Source organism: Vulpes vulpes, chromosome 15, assembly GCF_048418805.1.
Source record: "Vulpes vulpes isolate BD-2025 chromosome 15, VulVul3, whole genome shotgun sequence".
NCBI lineage: Eukaryota > Metazoa > Chordata > Mammalia > Carnivora > Canidae > Vulpes > Vulpes vulpes.
In genome coordinates, this window is record NC_132794.1 from 48798018 (window position 1) to 48822602 (window position 24585).

Genomic DNA, 24585 nt, shown 5'->3' on the forward strand with positions numbered 1-24585 from the left:
TATAAAACTTAAAATTATAAAACTTCTAGAAGAAAACACAATGGAAAATCTTTGGACATTATGTAAGGAAAATTTTCTTAGGTGATACCAAAAGCATGATCCATAAGAGAAAAAAAAATTGGACTTCAGCAAGATTAAGAACTTCTGACCTTGGAAGGATACTGTTAAGAGAATGAAAAGATAAGGCACAGACTAGGAGAATATATTTTCAAATTACCTATCTGATAAAGGACTTGTATCCAGAATATATAAAGACCTCTTAAGATTCAATAATAAGAAAACAACCCAATTGAAAACATGGAAAAAAATATTTGAACAGATACTTCACCAAAGAAGATGTATGGGCAAATAAACACATAAGGAGATGTTCAACATCAATAGTCATTAGGAAAATGCAAATTAAAACTACAACAAGGTGCTACTACATACCTATTAGAATGCCTAAAATTAGAAGACTGACCATACCAATCGTTGGTGAGGATGTGGAACAACTGGAACTCTCATACATTGATAGTGGAATGTAAAGTTAGACAACTCCTTCAGAAAACAATTGGGCAATTCATTTTTTGGAGGGGGCAATTCATTTTTTTAAAGATATTTTATTTATTCATTTGAAATAGAATGAGAGTTAAAGAGAGAGAGAGAGAGAACACAAGTGGTGGGGAGAGGCAGAAGGAGAAGCAGGCTCTCCTCTGAGCAGGGAGCCCTGACACGGGACTCGATCCTAGCAGTTTAGCAATTTCTTAAAAAGTAAATCATACACCTGCCATATGACCCAGTAGGGAAAGAGTATAGGGAAGAATTACAGAGGGCATGAGGAAAGTTCTGAGGGTGAAAGATTTGTTCGTTACCTTGACTGTGTTGATGGTTGACAGTTGTATACATCTGCCCAAACTTACCAAATTGTGCACTTTGAATATGTGTAGTTTATTGTGTGTCAATTAGTTGTTAGAAGTGCTCATACTTCTAGACTCAGGAATTTTTATCCTGAGGAAATAATCAATGTAAAGCTTTAACTAAAGAATGTTTATCAGTATAACACTTACAATAGAGAAAAGCTGTGATTAGAAGTTCCCCCATGGAGGATTAGTTAGATAGATAATGGCTTCCCATGCAGTCTCTGAAAATTGTAGTCATATAAAAAGAATGATAATGACCTGGGAAAATACTCAGGATATATTTTTAAGTGGAAAAAAGACAGATTCCAGAAGAGAATACATGCAATTACTATGAAAAACAGTATGGCAATCCCTTGAAAAATTAAAAATAGAACTACCATATGATCCAGTAATCCTACTTTTGGGTATGTATCCAAAAAACTCGAAAGTAGGATCTCTAAGAGATATTTGCACATCCATGTTCATAGCAGCACTATTCACAACAGCCAAGAGATGGATGCTACCCAAGTTTCCATTGATGGATGAATGGATAAACAAAACGTGGTATATACGTACAATGAAATATTATTCAGACTTAAAAGGAAGGAAATCCTGTCACATGCCACAATCTACAAGAACCTTGAGAATATGATGCTAAGTGAAATAAACCAGTTACAAAAAGACAAGTAGCATCTGATTCCACTTATATGAAGTATCTTAAAGTAGTCAAATTCATAGAAACAGAAAGTAGAATGGTGGTTACCAGGGGCTGGAGACAAGAGGAAATGGGGAGTTGTTCAGTAGTATAGAGTTTCAGTTTTGCAAAATGAAAAAATTCAGGCAATCACAACAATGTGATCATAGTTAACACTCTTAGACTATATTTAAAAATGGTTAAGATGGTAAATTTTACACTATGTCTATTTTACCACAATTTTTTAAAAGTGAATGTATAGGGTTTTGTACTTTTGAAAAAAGAATTAAAGTATCAAAGGAAATGAAAACATGGGAAAGATAAACCCCAAAATAGTAATGATCTCTGGGTTTTGGCATGATGAATGATCTTAGTTTCCTTCCTTATGCGCTTTAGCATTTTTCAGATTTTACACAATAATCGTGTTCTTGTTTTATAATCAGAAAAAAATTTGAAGGAAGAAAAAAATTGTCTTTAGTCTTCAAATCCAGTGAAATGCCTGAAAGAGCCGGGCCCAGAGGACACATCATAATGTCTTACTTTTCTTCCTTCTCTGTCTTCATACAATTGCAGTCGCCGATTCCCTGTTCTTGATCTGTCCTTAGTGGAGCAGGGGAGTGACTGGTGCTCCTGAGGATAGTCATCTTGCATCCATTTGCAAGATGTGATCCTTTTTTGGTTTTCCTTCTTCAGCCTCAACAATCCCAATTGCAGTCATCTCTTCATCTGAATCCAATTGGTGATTTTTTTTTCAAGTTAAATCCTATTTCAGTCAGTTTTACAGAGAGTGCCATTAGTTACTTGGATTTTTGTTAGATTAAATAATTCCTGAAATAAGTATTTTGATAATAAGACTCAACAACCGTCTTTGCTATATAGAAATTTTATTTTATTTATTTATTTTTAAGATTTTATTTATTTATTCATGACAGACCCACAGAGAGAGAGGCAGAGACACAGGCAGAGGGAGAAGCAGGCTCTATGCAGGGAGCCTGATGTGGGACTCGATCCCGGGTCTCCAGGATCACACCTGAGGCTGAAAGTGGCACTAAACTGCTGGGCCACTGGGGCTGCCCTCTATAAGACCTTCTAATAGAGAGAGAGAGACTCTTATGCAGGTTCCATGCCCAGCATGGAGTCCAACATGGGTCTTCATCTCGCAACCCTGAGATCACGACTGGAGCTGAAGTCAAGAGTTGGATACTTAAATGACTCAGCCACCCAGGTACCTCTCATAAGGTTTGCAGTAAACTGTGTTCAGTGGTTGATTCTAAATGCATACCAAGTCCACTGTCTTACTCTCATATTTTATTTTATTTTTTAAAGATTTTTATTTATTTATTTACCAGAGAGAGAGAGTGTATAAGCAGGGGGAACAGCAGAGGGAGAGGGAGAGGGAGAAGCAGACTCCCCGCTGAGCAGAGAGCCTGATACGGGGCTCGATTCAAGGACCCTGGGGATCATGCCTTGAGCTGAACGCACTAGGTCACTGACTTAACTGACTAGGTCACTCAGGTACCCCTATTCTGATATTTTTAAATCCCAGAGTGGTTAAAGGCCTGAGAGACACATACTAAAGAGATTAGAGAGGTACTTTGTTCTGGCAAGGGCCCCCTTCCTTTTCAGACACACCTCTCCTTTCTCTGTGGCCACGTACCCAGGTCACTGCTGCCACTTGGAGATGTAGCTTATGGCACATGCAGGTGAATATGTCTAGTAAGTACTTGCAGTCAAACTGCCAGCTGCCTATAAGTTGTTCTTTTTTCAGCAACAGAACTCTCATTTTTAGCCAGGCGCATTGCCACCCAAGTAAAAACAAAATTTTCCAGTTTCTGTGCAATTAAGTGTGATCATAAGGCCAAGTTCTGGTTGCTGATAAGTGAAGGATGTGTGAGGTTTACAGGAAGTGTCCTTTAGAAAGAGAAGAGTTCCATCTTGCTTTCCCCTTCTTGTCTCTTGTAGTCTGGGATGTTGATATGATGGCTGGAGCATCCAGGGTCGTCTCAGACCACGAGGCCAAGGACTACATACACAAGGGATGGTAAATCAGAGCTGGAAGGAACAGAATCCCTGATGTATCAGAGAAGTGCCATGCCAGGCTTGGATGCCTCCCTGTGGGCTCTTTTTCATGAATGTTTTGAAGCTCCTATTTGTTAGGTCTCTGCTATCAGAGATGAAAAGGAATTCCTAACTTACACTGAATTTGTTACCAGAAATGGAATCTGCAGTAACAGAAACCAAAAATGTGACATTCATGTAGTGTAAGAGAGGGAAGGTCAACATTAAAGATTCAATTACTGGGATGCCTGGGTGGCTCAGCAATTGAACCTCTGCCTTCAGCTTAGGGCATTGTGATCACAGGTCTGGGGATCGAGTCCCACATTGAGCACCCTGTCAGGAGTCTGCTTCTCCCTCTGTCTATGTCTGCCTCTCTCTCTGTGTGTCTCTCGTGAATAAATAAATAACATTTAAAAAAAAAAGGATTCAATTACAGCAGGCTGGAATTTGAAATATAGCCACACATATTTTTTGACATGCCTCTGACTGAGATGGGATGTTGGTCCCCTCCACTTAAATCTAGGTTGGCTTGTGAGTGCTTCTGCCAAGAGTACTGTGGAAGTGATGTCTGTGATTTCTGACACTAGATCATAATATACCACGCACCTGCCACTATGTAACATTTACTCTTGGAGCCCTGAGCTGCCATTTAAGAAGGTTGGTTATCTTGAAACCACCATGCTGGGGAGGCCACATGAAGGTGCTCTGACAGTCAATCAAACTGAGCCTGTCCTTTATCCCTCCTGGCCTTTCTCACCCAGGCACCAGACATGTGAATGAAAGAGCCACCTCAGAGGTAGATCCTTCGGCTCCGGCTATTCTAGACCCCCGGCATCTGAGTCCTCCCCAGGCAGTTCAAGTCATTTCTGCAGAGGCCCCACACATGAATAAGAATTGTCCTTGCTGTGTTCTTTCTAAATTCCTGACCCATAGAATCTGTGGGCATAATCAGATGGTGGTTATTTTATGCCATTATATTTGGGGTTTGTTTGCTCATAGACAATTGGGACAATTCTCATTATCTGGTTAAGGTAAAAGTTTAGTTTTCTGTTACAGAAAAGAAATCCAGAGTTAGGCAGAACAGGGCTAGTCTGGTGTGTTCATTGTCAGGAGGAATTCAGATCCCTTTATCCTTCCTGCTGCCTGGAATGTGGACATGATGGGTGGAACTCCAGCAGCCATCTTGGTCCAGAAGGCAAACTTGAGGATGGCAGAAGCAAGAGCTGAAAGGAGGCTGGGTATCTAATAGAGAAATACATTTCTTCTATCTTCTTCAAGATACTCTAACTTTTTGATCTTTTTGATGTTGTTAGGAAGGAATGCTAAGTGGTATGGAATTTGAATACATGAATTGAGAACTTAGGACACTGGCTTGTCTAGAGCTAAAAGTTAGAGAATTTTAAAGATAGGAGTGGTAGCTGAAGTCCTGAGTGTAGATGAGATTGGAGAGTATGGAGTGAAAAGAGAGGAGAGCTAAGGAGAGAACCTCAGGGAATACAGGCAGCTAATGGAAAGCAGAGTGAGACCACAGGAAGGACTGGAAGGTGGGAAAACATCCAGGATGGATGGCGTCCAGCAAACTCAGCCCCTTCCCTCTAGGGGGAGATTAGTTGGCAGCCCCTAATGCGTTCCCCATGTGTACACAGCTAGTATGGAACTTTCCCTTTGTTTTTGCAAGGCTCTGTTTTTCTGAAGTCCTTCTACGTGGGACCAGAAGGAAGCTCCTTGAAGTATGGGGTCAATTGTTAATCATTTTTGTTGTCCCAGTGCCTACAACAGTGATTGGCATGTAGTGAGAAGGCAAGAAATATTTGCAGGTGGAGTTGAATTGAACTGCTGTTGGCAAGGAAGTCGTGGGAAGGGAGGGTTTCAGGAAGGAGGAGTGGTCCACAGTGCCAAATATCGAGAACAATCAAATAAGATAAAGCCTGTAAAGAACTGGTGCCATTTGGCTCAGTGTATCTGGCAATTAGGACATTGGTAACCTTGGGGAGAAGTGTTTTCGTGGGGATGTAGGGACAGAAAACATCTGCTGGGGGACAGGGTGACTGAGCCATGTGGCAGGGTGGTATGTTGGCTGCTCTCTTGGGAAGGAAAGGGCAAATGAGCAAAGAGACACTGGAGGGTGAGAAGAATTTAATTTTTCCTATTTTATTATATTAGAGACAGAGAGCAGGGAAGCTGACAAGGGAGCCTCCCTGACTTCCCCAGGACTGTGCCCTTGCCCTCTCAGAGTTGATAACACTCTGTCCTTATCCCTTGTGTGCCCCCTGCTCCTTTCCTGCTCTGTGACATTGCTGCCATTGTTTTAGAAGCTAAGTCGCTATTTAACTTCTCAAATTCATATACAAATCTTTTCATGTCCTCCCACCTCGCCCCACTCCATCCCAATTCAAATCTAAGTTCCTGAAAAGCAGAGAATGTTTGGCGACTGCCGAGCTCCATAGGTGCTCAGCTGGTGCTGGCTGCCCATCCTTCCTGTCACTCAGTGCTTCCTGAAAACCATCTGAGCTTCAAACAGCATCAGGCAGCAAGAGCTGGTGCTCTACTGGTGGCTGATACGGCTTCATAAAAACAGAGGAGCGCCCCACCACAAGACAGCAGAGGAGGAAGGGGATGGGTGGAAATAGCCTTTGCATACTGCCGGTGGTGGCGTGCAAGAAGCCCAGGCAGGATGAGGGCAGGAGTTGGGCTGGTTTTGCAGCATTGGATAATGAATAAAGATGAGTCAACAGCATTTACCCCACATGGCCATTTTATTCTGTGTTCAAATAATACAATGATTTTATGAGCCTCATTGTACGCACTTGGATGAATCCAAGGCAGGGCTGTCTTCACTGTTGCAGCAAACAGGTCTTACAGCGTGGCTCACTCTAATTTAAGGAGAGCCTGTTTTTGCAGATGGAAAGAAAAGATGTTGAAGTGGAAGCTGTTGGCTGCTCAAATGGAGGGGGTGAGTGGCGTCCCAGGTCAGCATTATCTGAGGGTGGGGACCAGTTTTACAGGTCCAGGAGCCCTGTTTACCAGTGGCTTAGGGGAGTTGATTGAGTCTTGCTTTCCAAGCTTATAGGAGAGTATGGCATAAATCCATACCTCTTAAATTTAATATGTGTAGCCATCTTGAGGATGGGATAGGAGGTTTAGATAGGAGGTAGGAATCTCCTTAAAATGCAGATTCTGATTCAGCAGACCTCAGGTGGGGCCAGAGGTTCTGCATTAGTAACCAGTACACCTCCACATATTTTGTGTAGTAAGGATGGATTTTGGAAGCCGACTTTTCTGAACTTTCATTACCTGTCACCACTCATTTCCTAACAACCAAAGGGCTGCTTAGGGAGGCAGGAAAGACGGCCTTTCTTAGAGGCCAAGAAAGATGGCCAAGTCTTCCAGATTTGCTGGGCTTCATGAGGACCACATGCCTTTCTGGTCACACCTTCTATCAGCCTGGGCATCTCAGTGGCTCAGGTTATATATTTCTTTAGTCAAGTTCCTAGCCTGATGGGAGACCTGGATACTTTGACAGGGCTTCTCTGTGTCCCCAGTGATTTATCTGCAAGCCTTCTGCAAGGATGGGCTTCCTCCTCAAGGCTAACCTACTCCTTTAAGGGTTGATTCTTCCTATTTTTTTCTCTTGGGGCAACTCTCCAAGAGGTGGGATGTACTGGCCACGGTGCTTACATGATAAATAAGGGAATCCCATTTAGAAATAAATAATCACATCTAGAAAGCCTCAGGGCAGGGCAGAGAAACCATCTAGAAGGTGAGAAGAGAACTGAGGAGAGCCCCTGGAGCTGGTTGGTCAGTGAGCACTGGCCTGATGCCTGACTCCATTTACCTGCTCAGATGTCCCTGAGCTACATCCCAGATCCTTGTTCAGTGAACCTGAGCTGCAGATTTGGGCTTTGCCTGGTATTTCATTGGATCTGGGTGCTCAGATGAGGCTGCCTGATGGAGATCCCAGGGAATCACCAGTCCTGGGGCTCTGAGTGGCTAGGGAGGGCCTGCTGAAACCCATCAGTCACTTGTTTGGCTTTGTTGTTGAAGAGACTAGCGCTCGGTCTAATGCTCTGCCTGGACCTTCTAGCCTCATACTATCTATCAATACCCTGATTCATAAAAATGAAAACCACAAAATATAATAGCCTATAAAAATCACAAGAACATAATTGCCTTAAATTTAACAAAGGCATTTTTTCCCCCAGAGAACCCAGAGTCCTCCTCAGGTCCTCTTGTTTATTCCTGGAGGCCCCCTGTTCCAGGAGGCAGAGAGGAGTAGAGTCGAGAGGGCTTTGAGCTCCAGCTCATAGGCTGAGGTTTCTGGGGAACCAGTCTCTTCGTTGAGCCACGTTTTTATTCTCCACACTTTGGGCATGCATGGGACCCTGTGGCTACTGGACCCCCTTCCCTTTAGGGAAAGGTTTAAAAAAATACCTGTGGCTATATAATTCTGACACATGCTTGTGTTATGTTCCTTTTTCTCTTTCTATCTCCCTCAACTTTTTAAAATTTTGATTTTTTTTTTTTTTGATAGAAAGCCCAGGTTAGCCCGCCTACATCCCTTGCCAGAGAGCAGAGATGGCTGTGCAGGCCGGTCAGCCCTAATGGGCTCTGCGCCCCCAACCTTAGAAGCAGATATGGGATTAGTGAGGCTGGGACTTAGGATGGACACTGGCTCTTCGGGCGTTTCTTCCTCTCCACCGCCAGCCTCAAGGCCTGAAGGAGCTTGTCCTTGTTATTCAGGATGTTGTACTCAGAGAGCTTCACCAGCTTGTCAAAGGCAGCCTCTGTGTATGTCAACTCCTTGGTAGCATATGGAGTTTGAGGGCCATAAATGTCCACGTGACCCTGTTCCAGCTCCTCAGGGCTTCGCTCCACACCTGGAGGCAGCAGAAGGACTTGCTATACATGGAAGGTTGTAATGACTTGTGTCTGTATCTCTCCCTGTGGCCTGTCCCAGCACACATGGACACACACACCTGCATGAAAACACACATACACATGCACATGCACACACACACACACGCATGCACATGCACACCTCCAAGTTCCTCAGGGCAGGGATGCAGCTTGCCCATCGTGGGGCCTCCCTAGCATGACACAGCACCAGGCCCATGGTGGGATGTCAGTAAATGGTGGGTGACTGAAACAGTAGAGGGGGACATTACTGGCTAATGCAAGCTGGAGGGCTTTGCTTTCTTCCCAAAACCCAGGTTGGTTCAAACTAGAGCTAAGCCTGGCTTCCCTGTTAGTAAAGTCAGAAGACTGCACAAGTCTAACGATAGGAGCTGTCGGCCCCAGGCCAGGAGTGGGGGTAGGCGGTGGGAACAGAGCTCAGAGGCGGCCTACCTGGGGCCTTGTACTTCTGGAAGGTGTCATTGATGAGTGGGAAGAAAATCACAATGGGGGCATCCGGGTCCTGGGAGTTCTCCATCAAGTAGCACTCCTTGAGGTTGTCCTCCTCCTCCTGCAGCTCGTATTTGGGGAAGGGGATGTTCTGCATGGTGCAGTACTCACATGTTTGCTTCATGGGCTGGAATATCACAGGACATGTTTGAGTATTGGGGGTGGTGGTGGTGGTAAGAAACCCGGACTCTTAGAAGCAGCTTCCTGATTTCCCCAGCCAAGTCTCAGGTCTGCAACTACTTTGCCTGTTTGCGCTAATTTTAGAACAAAGGGCCTGAGGCAATAGGTTGGTGTGTGTCCATTGCAAGCTCCTGAAGGTAGACAGAAGCCCTTTCAGTGACACTTCACCCAAACACGGACCTGATAGACGTGAGTGGCAGCCTGAGGGTGACTGGAGCTATGCTGCGTAGAGCCATGTCTGGCCAGGCTCCCATGGGAGGTGCATGGCCTTTGGAACTGCCAGAAGGCCACAAGGCTGGAAAGGACTCTGAAAGGGCATCTTTATAAATGTGACATTAACAGAAAGAGCTGTGGACTGAGAGTGTCAGAATCCCCTTAGTTCAGGCCTCTGTTGCAAGCTCACTAGTGATCTTGAACAAGCCACTTCCCATCTCTGTGCCTCAGTTTCCTAACCTGTAACGCGGGAATAATAGCAGTTGGGCCATCTACCTCCAAGAGCTGGTGTAAAGATCAAGTGAGAGCATGTGTAGGAAAGCATGTTGTCACTCATTTATGAACTCGAGTCATTATCACTGGTGTCATGCTTCTCCTTGGTCTGTACTCCCCTTTCCTGGGCTTCAGGACAGGACTGTATTAAAGGAAACCAAAAAAGAATTTCTTCCCCTTAAAAGACCAGAACTTTTCAAAGGTAAATAGAGAAAAATAAAAAATAAAAACCTCTGGTCCTGGTTTTTAATGTAATCACACAGAGGGTCATATTTCCTGGGCAAAGGGGTAATGCGATTATTTTGAAAATAGGACATTATAAGATCTCAAAGTGGTACAAAACTTTAGAATTGACTGAACTCTATTATGGTTATTTTTTAAAACTCTTTTTTTCTTTCTTTTCCTTTTCTTTCTTTCCTTCTTTTCTTTCTTTCTTTCTTTCTTTCTTTCTTTCTTTCTTTCTTTCTTTCTTTCCTCTCTCTCTTTCTCTTTTTCTTCTGATGAATTGCCAAATACAGCAAATGCTCAGATAATAAAATTGCCCAGAAATAAAACTAGAATTTGCTCCATGAGACTACTTAAAGCCCACACTGCATATGAGGGCCAGATGGCTGCCCCCTGAGATTTGAATGGCTAACCTCACATCAAGCAAAGCAGCTTGAGTTTCTCTGATGCTAAGTCTTGGGGCCTGTGGGGAATGCATGTTCTCCCATTTCCCAGTTTTGTGGGGCTCGGTCAGTGGCCTGTCTCAGAAGAGGCACTGTGCTCCTGCTCAGGCAGGAGACCTTCTTCGTTACACTTGCCTTTGTCTGGGACCCAGCGCAGTAATTGAGGTGAATGATGAGGTCAACTTTCCTCTCAGGCCTGAGGAGGGGCGGGTAGCTGGAGTTGACGAAGAATGCAGTGTCCAACAGGCACAAGTGGTTCACGGACTCTGTCAGCTGGTTCGGGAAACCATCTAGCACTGTGTCTGAAAGCCAAGATTTCCAGTTATTATCATGCCCTGGTGACCTGATCTCAGCGGATGGTCACAGGCAGCTGGTGTGGACACAATGCTCTGCCTGGAGCTCCTTCACCTGGGCCTGGGCCTCGATCCCTCCCCCTTCTAGCCAGGATGCCCAGTAAGTCCCAGTGCCCCTTGGGGTGTGCTGATGAAGAACAGCGTTATCTTGGGGTTGTAGCAAGTCTTTAATGGAACATACATAGAAAACCCACTCTGACTCAGCCACAGAGCTTGTGGGGTCAAAGGGGTGTAAGAGGGGATCCCCAGGTGGCTCAGTGGTTTAGCGCCTGCCTTCAGCCCAGGGCGTGATCCTGGAGACCCAGGATCGACTCCCGCATCAGGCTCTCAGCGTGGAGCCTGCTTCTCCATCTGCTTCTCTCTCTCTCTCTCTCTCTCTGTCTCTCATGAATAAATAAATAAAATCTTTTTTTAAAAAAAGGTTGTAAGAATATCATAAATTAGTACAAACCCTAAGCCCAGAGCCCTGCCCTTTCATCCCCAGTGAGCATAAGGATCATTAGGCCAGGCCCAATGCAGCCATTTACAGGCTGTGGTCAAGGGTAATACCAAAGATGGCAACAGGTCAACCTTCAAGCCTCAGCAGGATGGGGAGGAGGTGCTGAGTTTAAGACCTGGCTTTGCCACTTAACTATTTGGGAGTTCTTGAGCTGGGTCATCCCTGCCCAATTCTAGGGAGCACCATTCACATTAAAAGGTGCCCCCAGAGTACAATTAAAGAAAGTCAGCACCCACATTTCCCCACCAGGGTCCCAACTTTTACCTGCTGGGATTGTTGTACAAATTCAATTAATTAAATATTAACACTGTTCCATCTGCCATTCAGAACCTCACCAAACATGGAATACACCATGGGATACACTCTGATCCATGAACATGGTCAGAGGAATTTTGTCGTCCTTTCTCCACGGCAGCCTCAACATGCACTTCCCCCTTTATCGGAACAGAGGCAGGCAGCCAGGTAGGGTTACCTCTCCATATGGAGAACTGGCTGTTCTGGAGATAGTCTGTGTGCAGCTGCAGTCCCAACAAGAAGTTGTGGAACTGAGACACAAAGGCCCGATGGGTGAGGATGCTGCGGAAAGTATTGGACAGCCATGACCCTGGGATCACCACCGCAGTGTCCAAGACGTTGGCATCACATTTGGGAATTTCAGGCAGGAGTGGCTCATCTTCTGTGGGGGAGAGGGAGGATGGAAGGCAAGTCATAAGAGCTGGGGTCCCCAGATTGCCCAGGTGAAGCACTGCATTGTTACCTGGCACCCAAGGGCCAGCCACCGTGAGTGCCGCTCATACCTTCCTTGCCTAGGTTTTAAGATCCTGGCACTGGAGTCAGGAGGATTCAGGTGAGAGAACAGGGACAGGGTGGTGGGAAAGAGGGGTGATGACAGGTAAGGGGAGTCCCAGAGAGGACAGGGAATCTGGACTGGGAATCAGCCACCTGTAACTGTGCTCCTAGATCGCCACCCCCTTAGCTCTCCTTGGCACTGTGCCCTCTGCCAGCCCTCCCCAACCCCTAGTCAGCCGGAGCTGGCCCCTGAAGCTTGTGACTGACCTCCAGTCACCCTCCTCTCCAGGCAAGGGTTATCTAACCCTAGCTACTGTGTCATCTCTGAACCACAGAGATGACATTGAAACATGTGGCAGGTGGACTGGTCCTGTGTTTGTGATCCGCCCCTCCCCGCATTGCCCAACCAAGAGGGAAAGCCAGTGGGGTCACCCACCGATGTCGTGCACTCTCTCCCTCGTCCACCTGTGGAAAAACTCCTCCGAGCTTTGGGACAGATTCCAGGCATCAAGCAGGTTTAGGGAGAAGATGCTGCTCCACAAGCCTAGGGAGCAGGGCCAGCCGTGAGCAGCTCTGCCCCAGAGCCCCCAGACCCCAAAGATCGACTGCTTCTACCTTGGTCTTGATGTTCCCTCCAAGTTGAGCTGCTCAGGGAGTGAGACAGACTTTGGTTTCCCTCCCCACTGTGCAGCTGGACACCCATGACTGATGAGGGCATGCTGGCAAATGCAGGAGGGTCACCTGCTCAAGGGGTAACCCAAAGCAGCACCAGCACCCAGGACAGGATTGTGGGGGAATAGAGCATGCCTCCCTGTTACTCCTCTACTTGAAAGGATTCCCACAGGCCTCCCAGGCCAGGAGTCACCTAGCATGTAGCACATCCGCGACTCTGGGATCCTCTTCATCAGCCGCCCCATGAAGAACTTGGAGCCGAAGAGCTCTGTGGGGATGAAGGCCCCATACTTCTGCAGGCCCACCTCGTAGGGAGAGAACTCGCACCACTCTGCACATGAAGCAGCACGGCAGGGTGTCAGGCTCAGGCCTGGACAGCCCAGCCCTCCCTCCTCAGGGCTCCTACAGGTCCTGGGCCTTGGGGGTGCCCGGCACAGGGAGGCCACAGTTCCCCCACAGGACACATGGGGGCGCCCACAACTGGCTTCTGCTGCCAGACAAAACACCGCTTTGCAACCCTCATGGCTCATTTGCTCCACAAACTGGATAAACAGAGACCACACTTGACTTTAAAGCAGGATAGGTATCCAGAGTCCCTCATTCTGGGCACCTTAGGAAATATCTAGAACCCCTTCCCTTCTTAACTTGATTACCCCTGTCCCATCAAATCTCTGCTCCTAGAAAAGCCATGAAACCCCACCAGCCTAGTCCACCCACAAAGAAGAGGTAGCAAAGTCAAGGTGAAGGTCAGCAAAAGTGTGTAGTGGGTTGTGTGTGTGCTGGGGTACTGGGTACCTTTGCCTGCTGAGAAGGGACACCCTTATAAATTTCTAGCCACCAGTGTTACCTCTGAAATCCTGGTTGCTTACATCATCCTTGACATTGATGGTGAGGTAGATGGGCAGGGGGTTCTGGCCTTGGCTCAAAGCAGCACGCTGATCTGATAGTTTGGATTCATTTCTCTGTGGGGAAATGAAATGGTGAAGGAGAAGCAGCAGCCTAGAGGGAGAGCAGAATTAGGGGACAGTCTGGACGTCCAGCAGGCCATTTCCTGCATCCTGAGCTCACCAGGTCACTAGGCAATACCAGTCAAACCTGCTCTTCAAATGTACCTGTAGAATGTTCACTCATCCCTGGGCTCTTCACCATCCCAGACATATGGATGAGAGTGGGCCCGAATCTGCAGTTTAGGGCTATCCCTCAGAGTCCCAGGATCTCCCCATGTCTCAAGGACCATAGAATGAAAAGGTCGGGGTGGAAAAGGCCACCACTGTCCCTCTTCATCCCCATCATCTTCCACCCCGCATACACTAGAGCAGGTCCATTTTTCTTATCCGCTTTGCACATTGGGCTCCATCATAAAATTTACTTGGGAGGGAGAGAAAAAGCTGCTTTTTAAAAAATTCAAACAAAAGGTTTGGAAATGGTGTACCTGATGGCAGCCAAAGTCCCTCCCCATATCAAACCCCAGGCAACACTCAGATTTCTGTTATCAAAAGCCTTGGTGCTTTCTTCCTCATCACACGGGGCACTAAATATTGTCAGAAATATTAACTACCACTTATTGCTGTAATTTAAGGAATAGCACAGAGCAAGACCAGAATTGAAACCCCAACCTGCCTGAATCCAAAAGCCAACACCTTCAGTCTTTGCCTGCCCTGCTTCATCATAAGGACAGATTAGATGGTGGGTTATGAAGAAGGGGAGAGTGGGTGGGATCCATCGAAAGCTGTGAGTACCTCAGTTCTGAATCTCTATTGCCTAGCAGTTTCTGACATGTGGGAGGCACTTAATTTTTTTTTTTTGAAAGAAAAAAAATAAAGGAATGAATGCACTTTGAAGATGAGGTTCAGGTCATCTTTCATTTTCAGGATGACTTCATCTAGGGACCTCCTAGAAAATAATTTGCTACCGTCCGTTTCCTGGCAAGTTCTGTTTTGAGTTCAGAACTCCTCAGATACTTTTGGGAGTGGGACAGAGATCCAGAGATAGGTCTGGACAGAAACTAGGTGGGATGCTCTGCTTTGGGGCCAAGCAACAGCTAAAGTCGGTCCTCCCTGGGGCCTGTGCAGCTAGAAGGGTCTGGGTGTCTGCTGAGCTCACCCTGATGTCCAGGACCATGGTGTCCCCTGCAGATGCCACTGCTGTCCACATCCCACATGGTGCTCTAGCAGCTGAGAGCACCAGCACAGACTGCTTTTCTTCTTGGGCACGTAGTATGCAGATTGTTGGATCTCAGAGCAGAAAGGAACCTCCTTGGGCCCATCCTCTGTGAGGTGGCCATGAGAAGGAGCCCTACAGACTTTCAACTGCAAGGAGTATGATCGACTCAAGGGCATTAGCTGCTGTGCTCTGAAATCCATGGCTGAATTTGCACTGGGGTCACACTTCTCATTGGGCAGCTCCCAGCACATGACTGAGCAGCAGGGATCCTGAGGCAGGCCCATTCATGCCCACGGAGGTCACCAAACTCCTGACAGACAACTTGTTTAGAGGATTCTCCAAGGGCCTTGTTGAACCTTCTAGACAAGCAGTCTAGGATGCTTCTCACAGCCCTTCTTCCCTCTCTCCTCCACTTGAGGTCAGACTTGTATCACAGTCTAATGCCTTGCCAGCCTCCTCCAGCTCCCTCCCTGTGTTCTCTCCTGGTGTCTTGGCCAAGGGGGACACGCTGCCACTCTGCAGGACAGCATCTAAGCCATCCCCACCACAGGGGTCTCAGTCACTAAAGGGATGTGGGGAGACAGTTCCACCATCTTCCTCCATCATGCATTTGGGCACTTCACGCCTCCTACAGTCCACAAGTAAATCTGCAGATCTAAGCTAACTTCCTTCTGAGAAGTAAGTCTAAACCCCCACCCCCTCCCCAATGAAGAAAGAGAGCTGGACATCCATGGGGCACACTGGACCTCAGAAGATGCTGAGCACTTACCTCATCCCCCAGACAGGCCTCAATCAGCAGGCCCCAGAAATCTGTAAAGGTGACTTTGTAGCCTTCCTGACTGCGCTGCCGAAGCTCCTCCTGGAATTTGGAGAGCTGGTCTGGGAACAGGGCAGGCATCTTGTCCTTGACCACATGCCTCCGTGCCTCAAGTACGGCAGGCTCCAGATTTTTGGAGGACCAGTCGGGGTCACGGTATAAGGTAGCCATGGTCCTGGAGAGAGACACGCGTGGGGATAGAACTGAGCCAGCCCTGGTCCAATGAAAACGGGAATCTGGCTATAGAGAGAGTGGACAGATCATGGGAGAGCCTAACCCACCAGGAGAAGGGCCTGGAGGGAAAGAGGGGGCATTATTATTCAGAGTCACAGTGGCCACCATTTCTTGACTGCCTACCACGTGCCAGGTATAGCATGTTGCTTAAGAGTGAGGATTCTGGGGGTGCCTGGGGGGCTCAGTCAGTTAAGTGTCTGCCTTTGGCTCAGGTCATGATCCCAGGATCCTGGGATGGAGCCATATCAGGCTCCCTGCTCAGTGGGGAATCTGCTTTCCCTCTCCCTCTGCCCCTTGTCCCCCCCACACCCCCGCCCCAGCTCATGCTCTCTCTCTCAAATAAATTAAATCTAAAAAAAAAAAAAAAAAAAAAAAAAACAAGAGTGAGGATTCTGGACCCAGATCTTCTTGGGTTCAAAACCAGACTCTGCCACTCACTAGCTGTGTAATCTTGGGCAAGTTATCTAACCGCTCTTCATATCAGTTTTCCCATCTGTAGAATGGGGAAAATGATAATTATACCTACTTCAAAGAGTTATTGAGAAGATTACATGAGTTAATGCAATTTAAAGTGGTTAGAACAGTAGCCAGAGCAAAGTAATTGCTGGGTCGTGGCATGGCGAGGCCAACATTTGATCCCAGGCTTGGCTAATTCCAAATCCTGGACTCTTTCCACTCTGCCACAATTCCCACAATAATGATGCTGGGTAAAGATTGATTTCCCCCTTTTCTTCTTAGCTTATATGTGGGCAGTGGGAAGGAGTAGAATGAAGACGGAGATCCCTCTAGCCCTGGATCACTGCCTCTTCTTGGCCTGGACCCAGCTTTTCTGTCTCTGTCAGAACAGCACCCGGGAACCCCGTACTCCACAGTCTGCGATGTCCCTGTTGTCTGAACAGTGGCCTCCTCCTTCACAGGCTTTGTTTCTGGTCTGGGAAGGTGGGGGTTGGTCAAGAGATTTCATCAACAAAAAGCACCCTGCTCTCCGTAAGATTCACTCTTACTTTTATATGTTGAAAGAGCTTTCAAAATCATTATAAATGATTGATTTTAAAAGAATACTTCCAGTGCTTTCCCAGGCCAGGAGATCCCCTTCCCTCCCCCCACTCCCAGGGCCCCTCAGCTCCTCCCAGTCTAGCACTGCCAGGATGCAGGCGCCCCTCTGCCCTGATGGAAGCAAGTTTTATCTCCTTAGTGTACCATCCATGGGCAATGCCAATAAATGTCAGCTCTCCTTCTGTCTCATCTGGGCTGAAGCCTTGGAGTTCCTGATGCACCAGCAGCCCTTAGCCTTCCTAGGGCAAGTTCATGTCCACTGCTCAAATATAAGTTACCTAGAGCTCCTCCAGGATGAGGGGCCCAGCTTGGGACCTCCAAGGCTCAGAGGCCCACCAGAGCCCCTGACAGAAGAAGATGCAGCCCTGGTGGTCAAGAGGCCCCTGCCAACCTGGACCAGGCGGTGTTATGACCTCAGTGGGCCCCTTCCACCATAAAAATACTAAAATGTATGTTTTATGGTTATTGTATAAAAACAAATATAATCATGCTATTTATTAAAACATTTCCTTCAACCTAGACGTTCTTTTTTTTTTTTTTCCCCTACTCTTAAGAGAAAGTAAAACATTTTTTGTGGGCCTCTACAAGTGTTGTGGGCCTTAGGCACAGTGGTTCCCATGGAGACATTGGCCTCACACTGGCATCACCTTGGGGGGGCTCACTTTCCTTGCTCCCCAGCAGGGAGCGAGGAGGTGGGAGCCTGAGGAAGCCTCCAGGGCAGAGGGAGGGGCCAGGATGGGGGTGGCCTGGAGCGTGGGCAGCCAGAGCAGCTGGGCCAGCTTACCCACCCTAGGAGAGCTGGTGTGGTCAGAGCAGAGGGAGGCATCTTCTGGGCAAGATGGGTCAGTGGCAGGAGTGGTTCACTCAGTGCTAGCCACTGTGTTCCTGGGTCCCGGCCACAGCCCCAGGGTACCCAATACTGGGAGAGCCTCTCACAATGACCCCATGGGGCAGTGCCATTGTTAACTACTTACAGATTCTGAAACTAAAGACTCAGAGAAGTGAAGCTGCTGCCCAAGGTCACACGGCTGTAAGTGGTAGAGCTGCCCAGGTTTTGCGAGACACTCTAACTTAGGACAGAGAGAGCTTCACCAGAGACCCCAGGCTGGCCTGTTTACTGCTTGCTCTGGGCTCCACCAGGCAGCAGCACCCAGCTCCTTACCAGGTGGCCCCTGACAGGCCTGTGATGTAGCTGGCACAGTTCAGGATGTTCAGCTTCTGCAGTGCCAAGAGGTGGCCATACATGGCAGTCATGGATCTTGTTCCACCCCCAGTGGCCATGATGGCTATCAGTGGTACCTGGGAGCATACAGAGCTGTTGGAGTGGTGCTGGGTAGGAGAAGACATGGACTGACATATAGATGCTAAGAAAGAACGGTGGAGGAGGGACCTGATCATAGACAGTGAGGCGTCGAATGACCTGAAAACTGCCTTTCCCAGAGTGATGGGCCATCGGGTAGGTCTAGAATTAGATCTTAGCTCCAAACCCAACAGTTGGGGAGGGTAAATGGCTCTGAAGCTTTACATGGCTTGGTCAATCAGAACACCATAGCTGGAAGAGTTCTTAGCACTGTTAGCCTAGCCCACGGTTAACAGATGATGACACTGGGGTCCAGAGGGTTGAGCGACTCCCTCGAGAACCCAGCTAGTGTGTGATTCCCTAATGGTTCCTTCTGTACAAGGATATGATATTAGGGCACCAGGCCCAGACCTGGCATATGATAAGTGCTCAATATATACCATATGAACAATAGCAGGAAATACTGAATTCTTGATGTGGGAAGGAGTAGAGATGTCACCTCTAGATTTACATAGGTTTGAGATGTCCTTGGTGTTTTCCCCTCAAGACAGGAGAGTGGGGAGGGGACCTTTGCCAAGATGTACTCTCTTTATTTGAGCAGGGACAGTAAGATCCTTCTGTCGGCTAAAGTCTCATCATAGTCCTCCTCAGGCATGAGGTCTCCAACCTCTCGCCCAAGGTCAGCCTCAGGAGGCAGGCATTGGACTAGTGATCTGCTGCCTAGGGGGTGTGGGCCTCAGTCGGTACCAGGGAGGTGACAAAGGGCTCTAACAAAGGCACTCTTTCTGCCCTATGGGAAGAAGCTGGCCCTACAAGGGGAAGCTGCTTCTCTATAGTTTCCAACTGATGTTTTTTCTGGGGGGTTGTGTATGTGTGCATATTTGGGGGAAAAGATAATTGAAGAAGAGCCCACAGCCTTTTGGATAGAGGTGGTAGAGCTTTAGATATTTTCCTGGCTGGGGAGAGCAGGCCCTTTTGTCCCTGTGTAAGTAAGACGTCTCAGGATCCCTTAGTGCATGGGGAGGAGCAGCTGCGGCTCCTTGTTTTCACTCCCTACCTTGCCCTTCCCTACCCTTGCAAACCCACGATTGAATCACATCCAGCATGGCCCTCAACTGGGCACCCAGGAAAGGTAGTGGCGAGGTCACCCAGGGGCAAAGTAGGACTTGGGGGTGGCTAGCAGGATGTAGTGTCTGAAGGACAAGCTCGGCTCAGAGGGAGACTTACTCCCAGGCTGGCAGTCCTTTGCTTACACACCTCATCCACATGCAGGTCCTCCTCCAGCTGCAGCACCTGTTTCAGTGCCTGAGCCACCACCACCTTCCGCTTCTGCAGGAACTCCAGCTCTGCTGCACACAGGCTGAAGCCCAGCCGCACATCCAGCGTCTGAGGGCTAAGCAGACAGAAGAGCCTGATAAGTAGGCCTGTAGGCTTCACCGCCATGAAGATAAGGTTTTAGGGTCAGTTGGTCATCAGCTTGAAGCCTGGTTTTGCCATATACCATTTCTATGACTTTGGGCCTCAGCTTTCTCATCTGTAAAATGGGGCTAATTGTGCTTAACTCTCAGCACTGTCTTCAGCACTTCATGAGATTGACAAACGGAAAGCCCCTAAAGCCTTAGCTGACATACTCTCAGCAGAGCCTCAACAAAATCAGGGACTAATCCAATCCTCTGCATCCTCAGCTTATCTGGAAAGTCCAGAAAGGCTTCCCCCAGGTATCTTCCATAACCCGAGGCTAGACAGCAGTGACAAGGAGCCCTGGGATCCTTTGGGTCAATCTCTCTGGACCAGGCTTTACAATAAGGGCTCTTCTGTGGAGTTCACATTCTCTAGCCAGTTCTTCTTGGTCCTGGAGTAAATACTCCTCTGTGTGTTTGTGCAATTGACAAAAACCTTTCACATTCCTGATGTCATCACCCTCTCATCTCCATAGATCTGCAAGGCAGGTGGGCAGGAGCTGCCATAGTGTGTCCAACACGTGTCTTCTTTTTATCACATCCTTGCCCTGGACAAGTCCAGGCTCCTGGCCTGGCAGCCAAAACCCTACATGATATGTCCAGCCTCATCTTTCACTACTTCTCGGAAGGGCATGTTAGCTCTCAGAGCCCAGAAGCAGTCTCAGTTCCAGGCCTTTGCGCAGCCCTTGCCTTCACCAGAAGCTTCGTCCCTCTGCCTACGTACATCCCTAGTGTCCTCCCAGGCTCAGTTCCCCAGGGACTCCAGGTGAATGGACTTTGACAAATTTCTGACCTGAGTCTTACTTAGTGGCCCGAACCCCCAACCAGATCACATGTCCTTGAAACCAGAGCCTGGCAGCCTTGCCATCATGTTCCCTCCAGGTTGAACATGGGCCTACAGACACAACTATGAAGAAATAACTCTTTCCTTGGCCTCAACAAAAAATAAATAATAAAACAACAGTAATAACACTGGTTGATATTTGCTGAGTGTCCCTCTTGCAGATCACTGAGGACTTCCCATGTGTTCTCTCACTGGATCCTCAGGGCAACACGTACTCTTAGTTTTGCTCCAATTTACAGATGAGAAAAACTGTGACCTACAGAGGCTATATAACTTGTCCAAGGACAAATAGTTAATCAAATTGTAAACGGTCACTTGATTTTTGACAAGGGTGCCAAGCAATTCAAAGGGGGGAAAGAATAGTCTTTTTAGCAAATGGTGTTGGGGTAACTGGATATCCACATTCAAAAGAATTAAGCTGAATCCCTATTTCACGTTGTATACACAAATTAACTCAAAATCTGTCATAGACCTAAATGTGAGAGCTAAAATCATAAAACTCTTAGAAGAAAACACGGGAGTAAATCTTCACAACTATTGGATTAAGCAATAGTTTCTGAAATATGATATGAAAAGCACAGGTGACAAAAGAAAAAATATACATACACTAGATTTCACAGAGTTTAAAATGTCTTTGCCAGGGTCCCGGGGTGGGTAGCTCAGTCAGTTAAGCATCTGCCTTCAGCTCAGAGGCTCAGGTTGTGATCCCAGGGTCCTGGGATCCAGCCCCACACTGCACTGGACTTCCTCCAAGGAGCCTGCTTCTGCCTCTCCCTCTGCCCCTCCCCCTGCTTGTGCTCTCTCAAATAAAAATAAATACATAAAATCTTTAAAAAAATGTCTTTGCTTCCAAGGACATTATCAAGAATGTAAAAAGACAACCTCCAGAATAGGAGAAAATATTTTCAAATCATATATCTGACAAGGGACTTATATCCAGAGTATAAAAAGAATGCTTACAACTTAACAATAAGAGGCAAATAACCCACTTTAAAAATGGACAAAATATTTGAATTGACATTTCTCCAAAAAAAGATATAAAAATGGCCAATAAGCCCATGAAAAGATGCTCAACACCATTAGCCATCAGGGAAATGCAAATCAAAATGACATATCACTCCCTCAGTTGACTTAGAAAGACAGAAAGAGGGTGCTTTACCAGGGTGTAGTCTTCATGTGTAATGCACAGTTCTCACCCTGGGAATTGAAAGATGAACAGCTTTTCAGGGATGACAATTTAGAGCCAAGTGGTCCCAACCAAAGAAGTGGAGTCTCACCACACTGTCCACCCTGACTCGACTCAGCACACACAGCCCACATGCGTGCACACACACACACACACACACACACACACACACAACCTTCATTCCTTCTTCTGGATTCCCTTTACGATCCTCAACTCCGCCTCTACACACTCTCTTTGGCTCCACACCACAGCCCGCAGTTTCCTACCCCACAAGACTCCTCTGACCTGCCTGAGAGACCCCCATGCATCACCTCCCCCATGCTTTCCCCATCTCCTTCCCATGGGAGCTTGGGGCTAAGCTGCTACCAGGCCCCTTCTCACTCCCAGGCCCTTACCACTGGCAGGGTCACCGTCTGGCCATCAGGGAGGCAATCAAGGGGCTGGCAGACAAGGCTGTTCTTCTTGTGTGCACAGCAGCAGCAAAGCTGGAAGGATGGATGGGTTCTGTGAGGGGTGAGGGGCTTTCTGGCAGCCCCGCCTGCACCAGTCCCCTATACCACCCCCACTGCCACTGTCTTGTACCCCATGGCTCCACTGGCTCTTGGGCACTTCCGTGTGCATCCAGGGCTGGAAGTATTTGGGGTAGTGGAAGCAGGCCGGGTTTGGGCAGCACGGCTCCCGGCAGTGTGAGACGCGTTGGGTGTGCTCGAAGGACTCCTTCACTGTCACCAGGAGGTCCTTCACTGGGATAGAGGACAAGAGGGATGAGCCCCTAGAAGCCTCCGACCTCCCCCACACCCCAAGTTGAACCAGGAAAAAGTTGGGCTGGAAGAACCCAGGACAGGGGTTTAGAGGCATATACCTAGGGTTGCCTCAGTCTCATTCCATAGGGTCAGGCAGAGCCCAGGAATCTGTATTTAACAAGGCTGTGTGTGATGCTGACAAATGAGGTCCTTAGAAAGCCCTGAGATGCTGAATCCTCTGTACTAGCCCTGCCAGGTTCTGCTTTTCCAGGAGGTGCCCTAAGGTCATCTTCCTGCTGCATTGAAAATGGGCCTTCACCATACCACCAGATTTTGGGGGCGTGGGTTCTTCCTCCCTCCCCCTCCCACGTCTGTGCAGCTATGCTGCTCTCTTCTCTTGGGCCAGGGCTGGAAGCCTTGCATGAGTAAGATGGGATGGAGCGGTGAACTGAAAAGTTTTGTAATTGTGGATCTCTTAGGTCCCCACCGGCTATAAGACGCTAGGACCCTCTATGAGTTATAATCCGACCTTGAGGAACAGGCACAGGTAGGGGGGCCCTGGGTGTTGTCAGACCCCACCTGCCTTGAGACTGGCCACTGCAGCAGACCAGGAGTGCAGCGCAGACCTGAGTGGGCCAGGTGGGCAGTGCTGTGCCACAGGCCCCTGCCCACAGTGCTTGTCAGGCCCGAGAGGTTCTGAGGGTCATGTGGGCGCCTAAAAGAGCATGCTCCTTACAGAGCAAGAGGGAGACCAGGGGTTCATGACCCCGAAGGTGAGCTGATCCTGAGGAGCCCTGGCCAAGCTAAATCCAGACGGAGCCCAGGGCAGCCATGTGGCAGTTCGGTCCCCAGCAGCAGAGGAGGTCACAGGACTTACTTTTGCTGCTCTTCTTCTGCTGCCTGCATTCTGTGTGAACCTCTAGGCAGGAGACTTGACGAGCCTGAAACAAAGGACAGGAGGGTCAGTCTGAGCACCAGTTGCCCCCACCCTCTGCCAGGCCAAATGGAGGACATGAATGAGGGCATAAATTCAGCGCTGGTCTGATTTTGGGCCGACTCTGGGGTGTACCAACTACATTTTCTGAACCCAATCAAGGCTTATCATCTCATTAAGAGATGGTTGTGAAAAGGAATCCATCCCGAAAAATCTAGGATGTATGGTCACCATTTACTAGGGGTCATGCTCTCAGCTACAGGTCAGAGATGGAAGCTGAGTGATTTGGTCCAAAACAAACAAACAAACAAAAAAGAGAACATTCCACTGTGAGCTTTGGAAGTGAGAACTTTCAACAAAATAGTCTTCTAGAAGTCAGATTCTTTTACCACAAACTCCCTAAGACTGATTTCTGGGGGAGAGATCTCGAATCCCGAGGCTTTAGATGAATTTAATTGAAATATCTGTACCGATAGCTGAATTATGAAAATCTTTTAAACATCGGACTTGTGCTTATAGAGGAGTTGGAGTTGGGGGAAATGGGACAGAGGCTGAATCAGAGAGGAGGCTGTTTCCAAGGAGGTACTTTAATTGGGGAGGTTCCCAAGGGGAGAGGTCGTCCTTGTGGGGTACGGGATCCAGGGTGATAGATGCCCCGGCTCCCTCTGCCCCACCCGTCCAAGCCCCTCATTGGCCTGCTTTAGTTAGCCTGGTTCCTGGCATGCTTCAGGACAGGGGCTCAGGTGAGCCCATGTTCTCTCCCATGGTTCTGTTCCCCTGAGAGCAGCAGCCAAGTGTGGACTCTGGAACTACGGAAATCCGGAAGGACAATTACCACCAGCACACCATTGGTGATGAGGGACTCAGGTGGAGAGGGACTGGAAAACAAAATGAGAATGCCTGGTCAGTTATATTATTCTTGCTTGATTTCTCACAAAGGTGTTAAAGAGCCTGAATAGGGTCAATAATGAGGTAGCATGGCCTCCTTGATACTTATGAAAAATAGCAGCTTAAGAAACCTTAGATCATGGGGGCTGTAGGTAGCTCCACTGGTTGAATGTTTGAGTGGCTTTCTTCGGCTCAGGTCATGATCTCAGGGTCCTGGGATCAAGCCCCACATTGGGCTCCCTGCTTAGAGGGAGCCTGCTTCTCCCTCTCCCTCTGCCAC

The 24585-nt window shown here is 47.9% G+C and overlaps 1 protein-coding gene across 3 annotated transcripts in view; it reads right to left on the reverse strand.

Annotated features, from left to right (window-relative positions):
- Positions 1 to 5765: 5765 nt before the first annotated feature.
- Positions 5766 to 24585, reverse strand: part of PLA2G4E (phospholipase A2 group IVE) — a 59140-nt gene continuing 40320 nt past the window's right edge. For 2 of the 3 annotated variants that reach the window (XM_072738362.1, XM_072738361.1), the window contains exons 6-20: positions 24253 to 24295; positions 23361 to 23424; positions 22323 to 22483; positions 22136 to 22225; positions 21714 to 21751; positions 19508 to 19643; positions 18113 to 18249; positions 15613 to 15835; positions 13528 to 13642; positions 12874 to 13011; positions 12445 to 12552; positions 11692 to 11895; positions 10503 to 10669; positions 8977 to 9160; positions 6368 to 8507 (exon numbers count right to left, since the gene is read on the reverse strand). In XM_072738362.1, the coding sequence (XP_072594463.1) occupies positions 8287 to 8507; positions 8977 to 9160; positions 10503 to 10669; positions 11692 to 11895; positions 12445 to 12552; positions 12874 to 13011; positions 13528 to 13642; positions 15613 to 15835; positions 18113 to 18249; positions 19508 to 19643; positions 21714 to 21751; positions 22136 to 22225; positions 22323 to 22483; positions 23361 to 23424; positions 24253 to 24295 (2029 nt within the window). In that variant the 3' untranslated portion in view covers positions 6368 to 8286. Of the gene's footprint in view, positions 8508 to 8976; positions 9161 to 10502; positions 10670 to 11691; positions 11896 to 12444; positions 12553 to 12873; positions 13012 to 13527; positions 13643 to 15612; positions 15836 to 18112; positions 18250 to 19507; positions 19644 to 21713; positions 21752 to 22135; positions 22226 to 22322; positions 22484 to 23360; positions 23425 to 24252; positions 24296 to 24585 lie in introns of all 3 variants that reach the window. The other variant, XM_025998529.2, reaches the window with a different exon arrangement.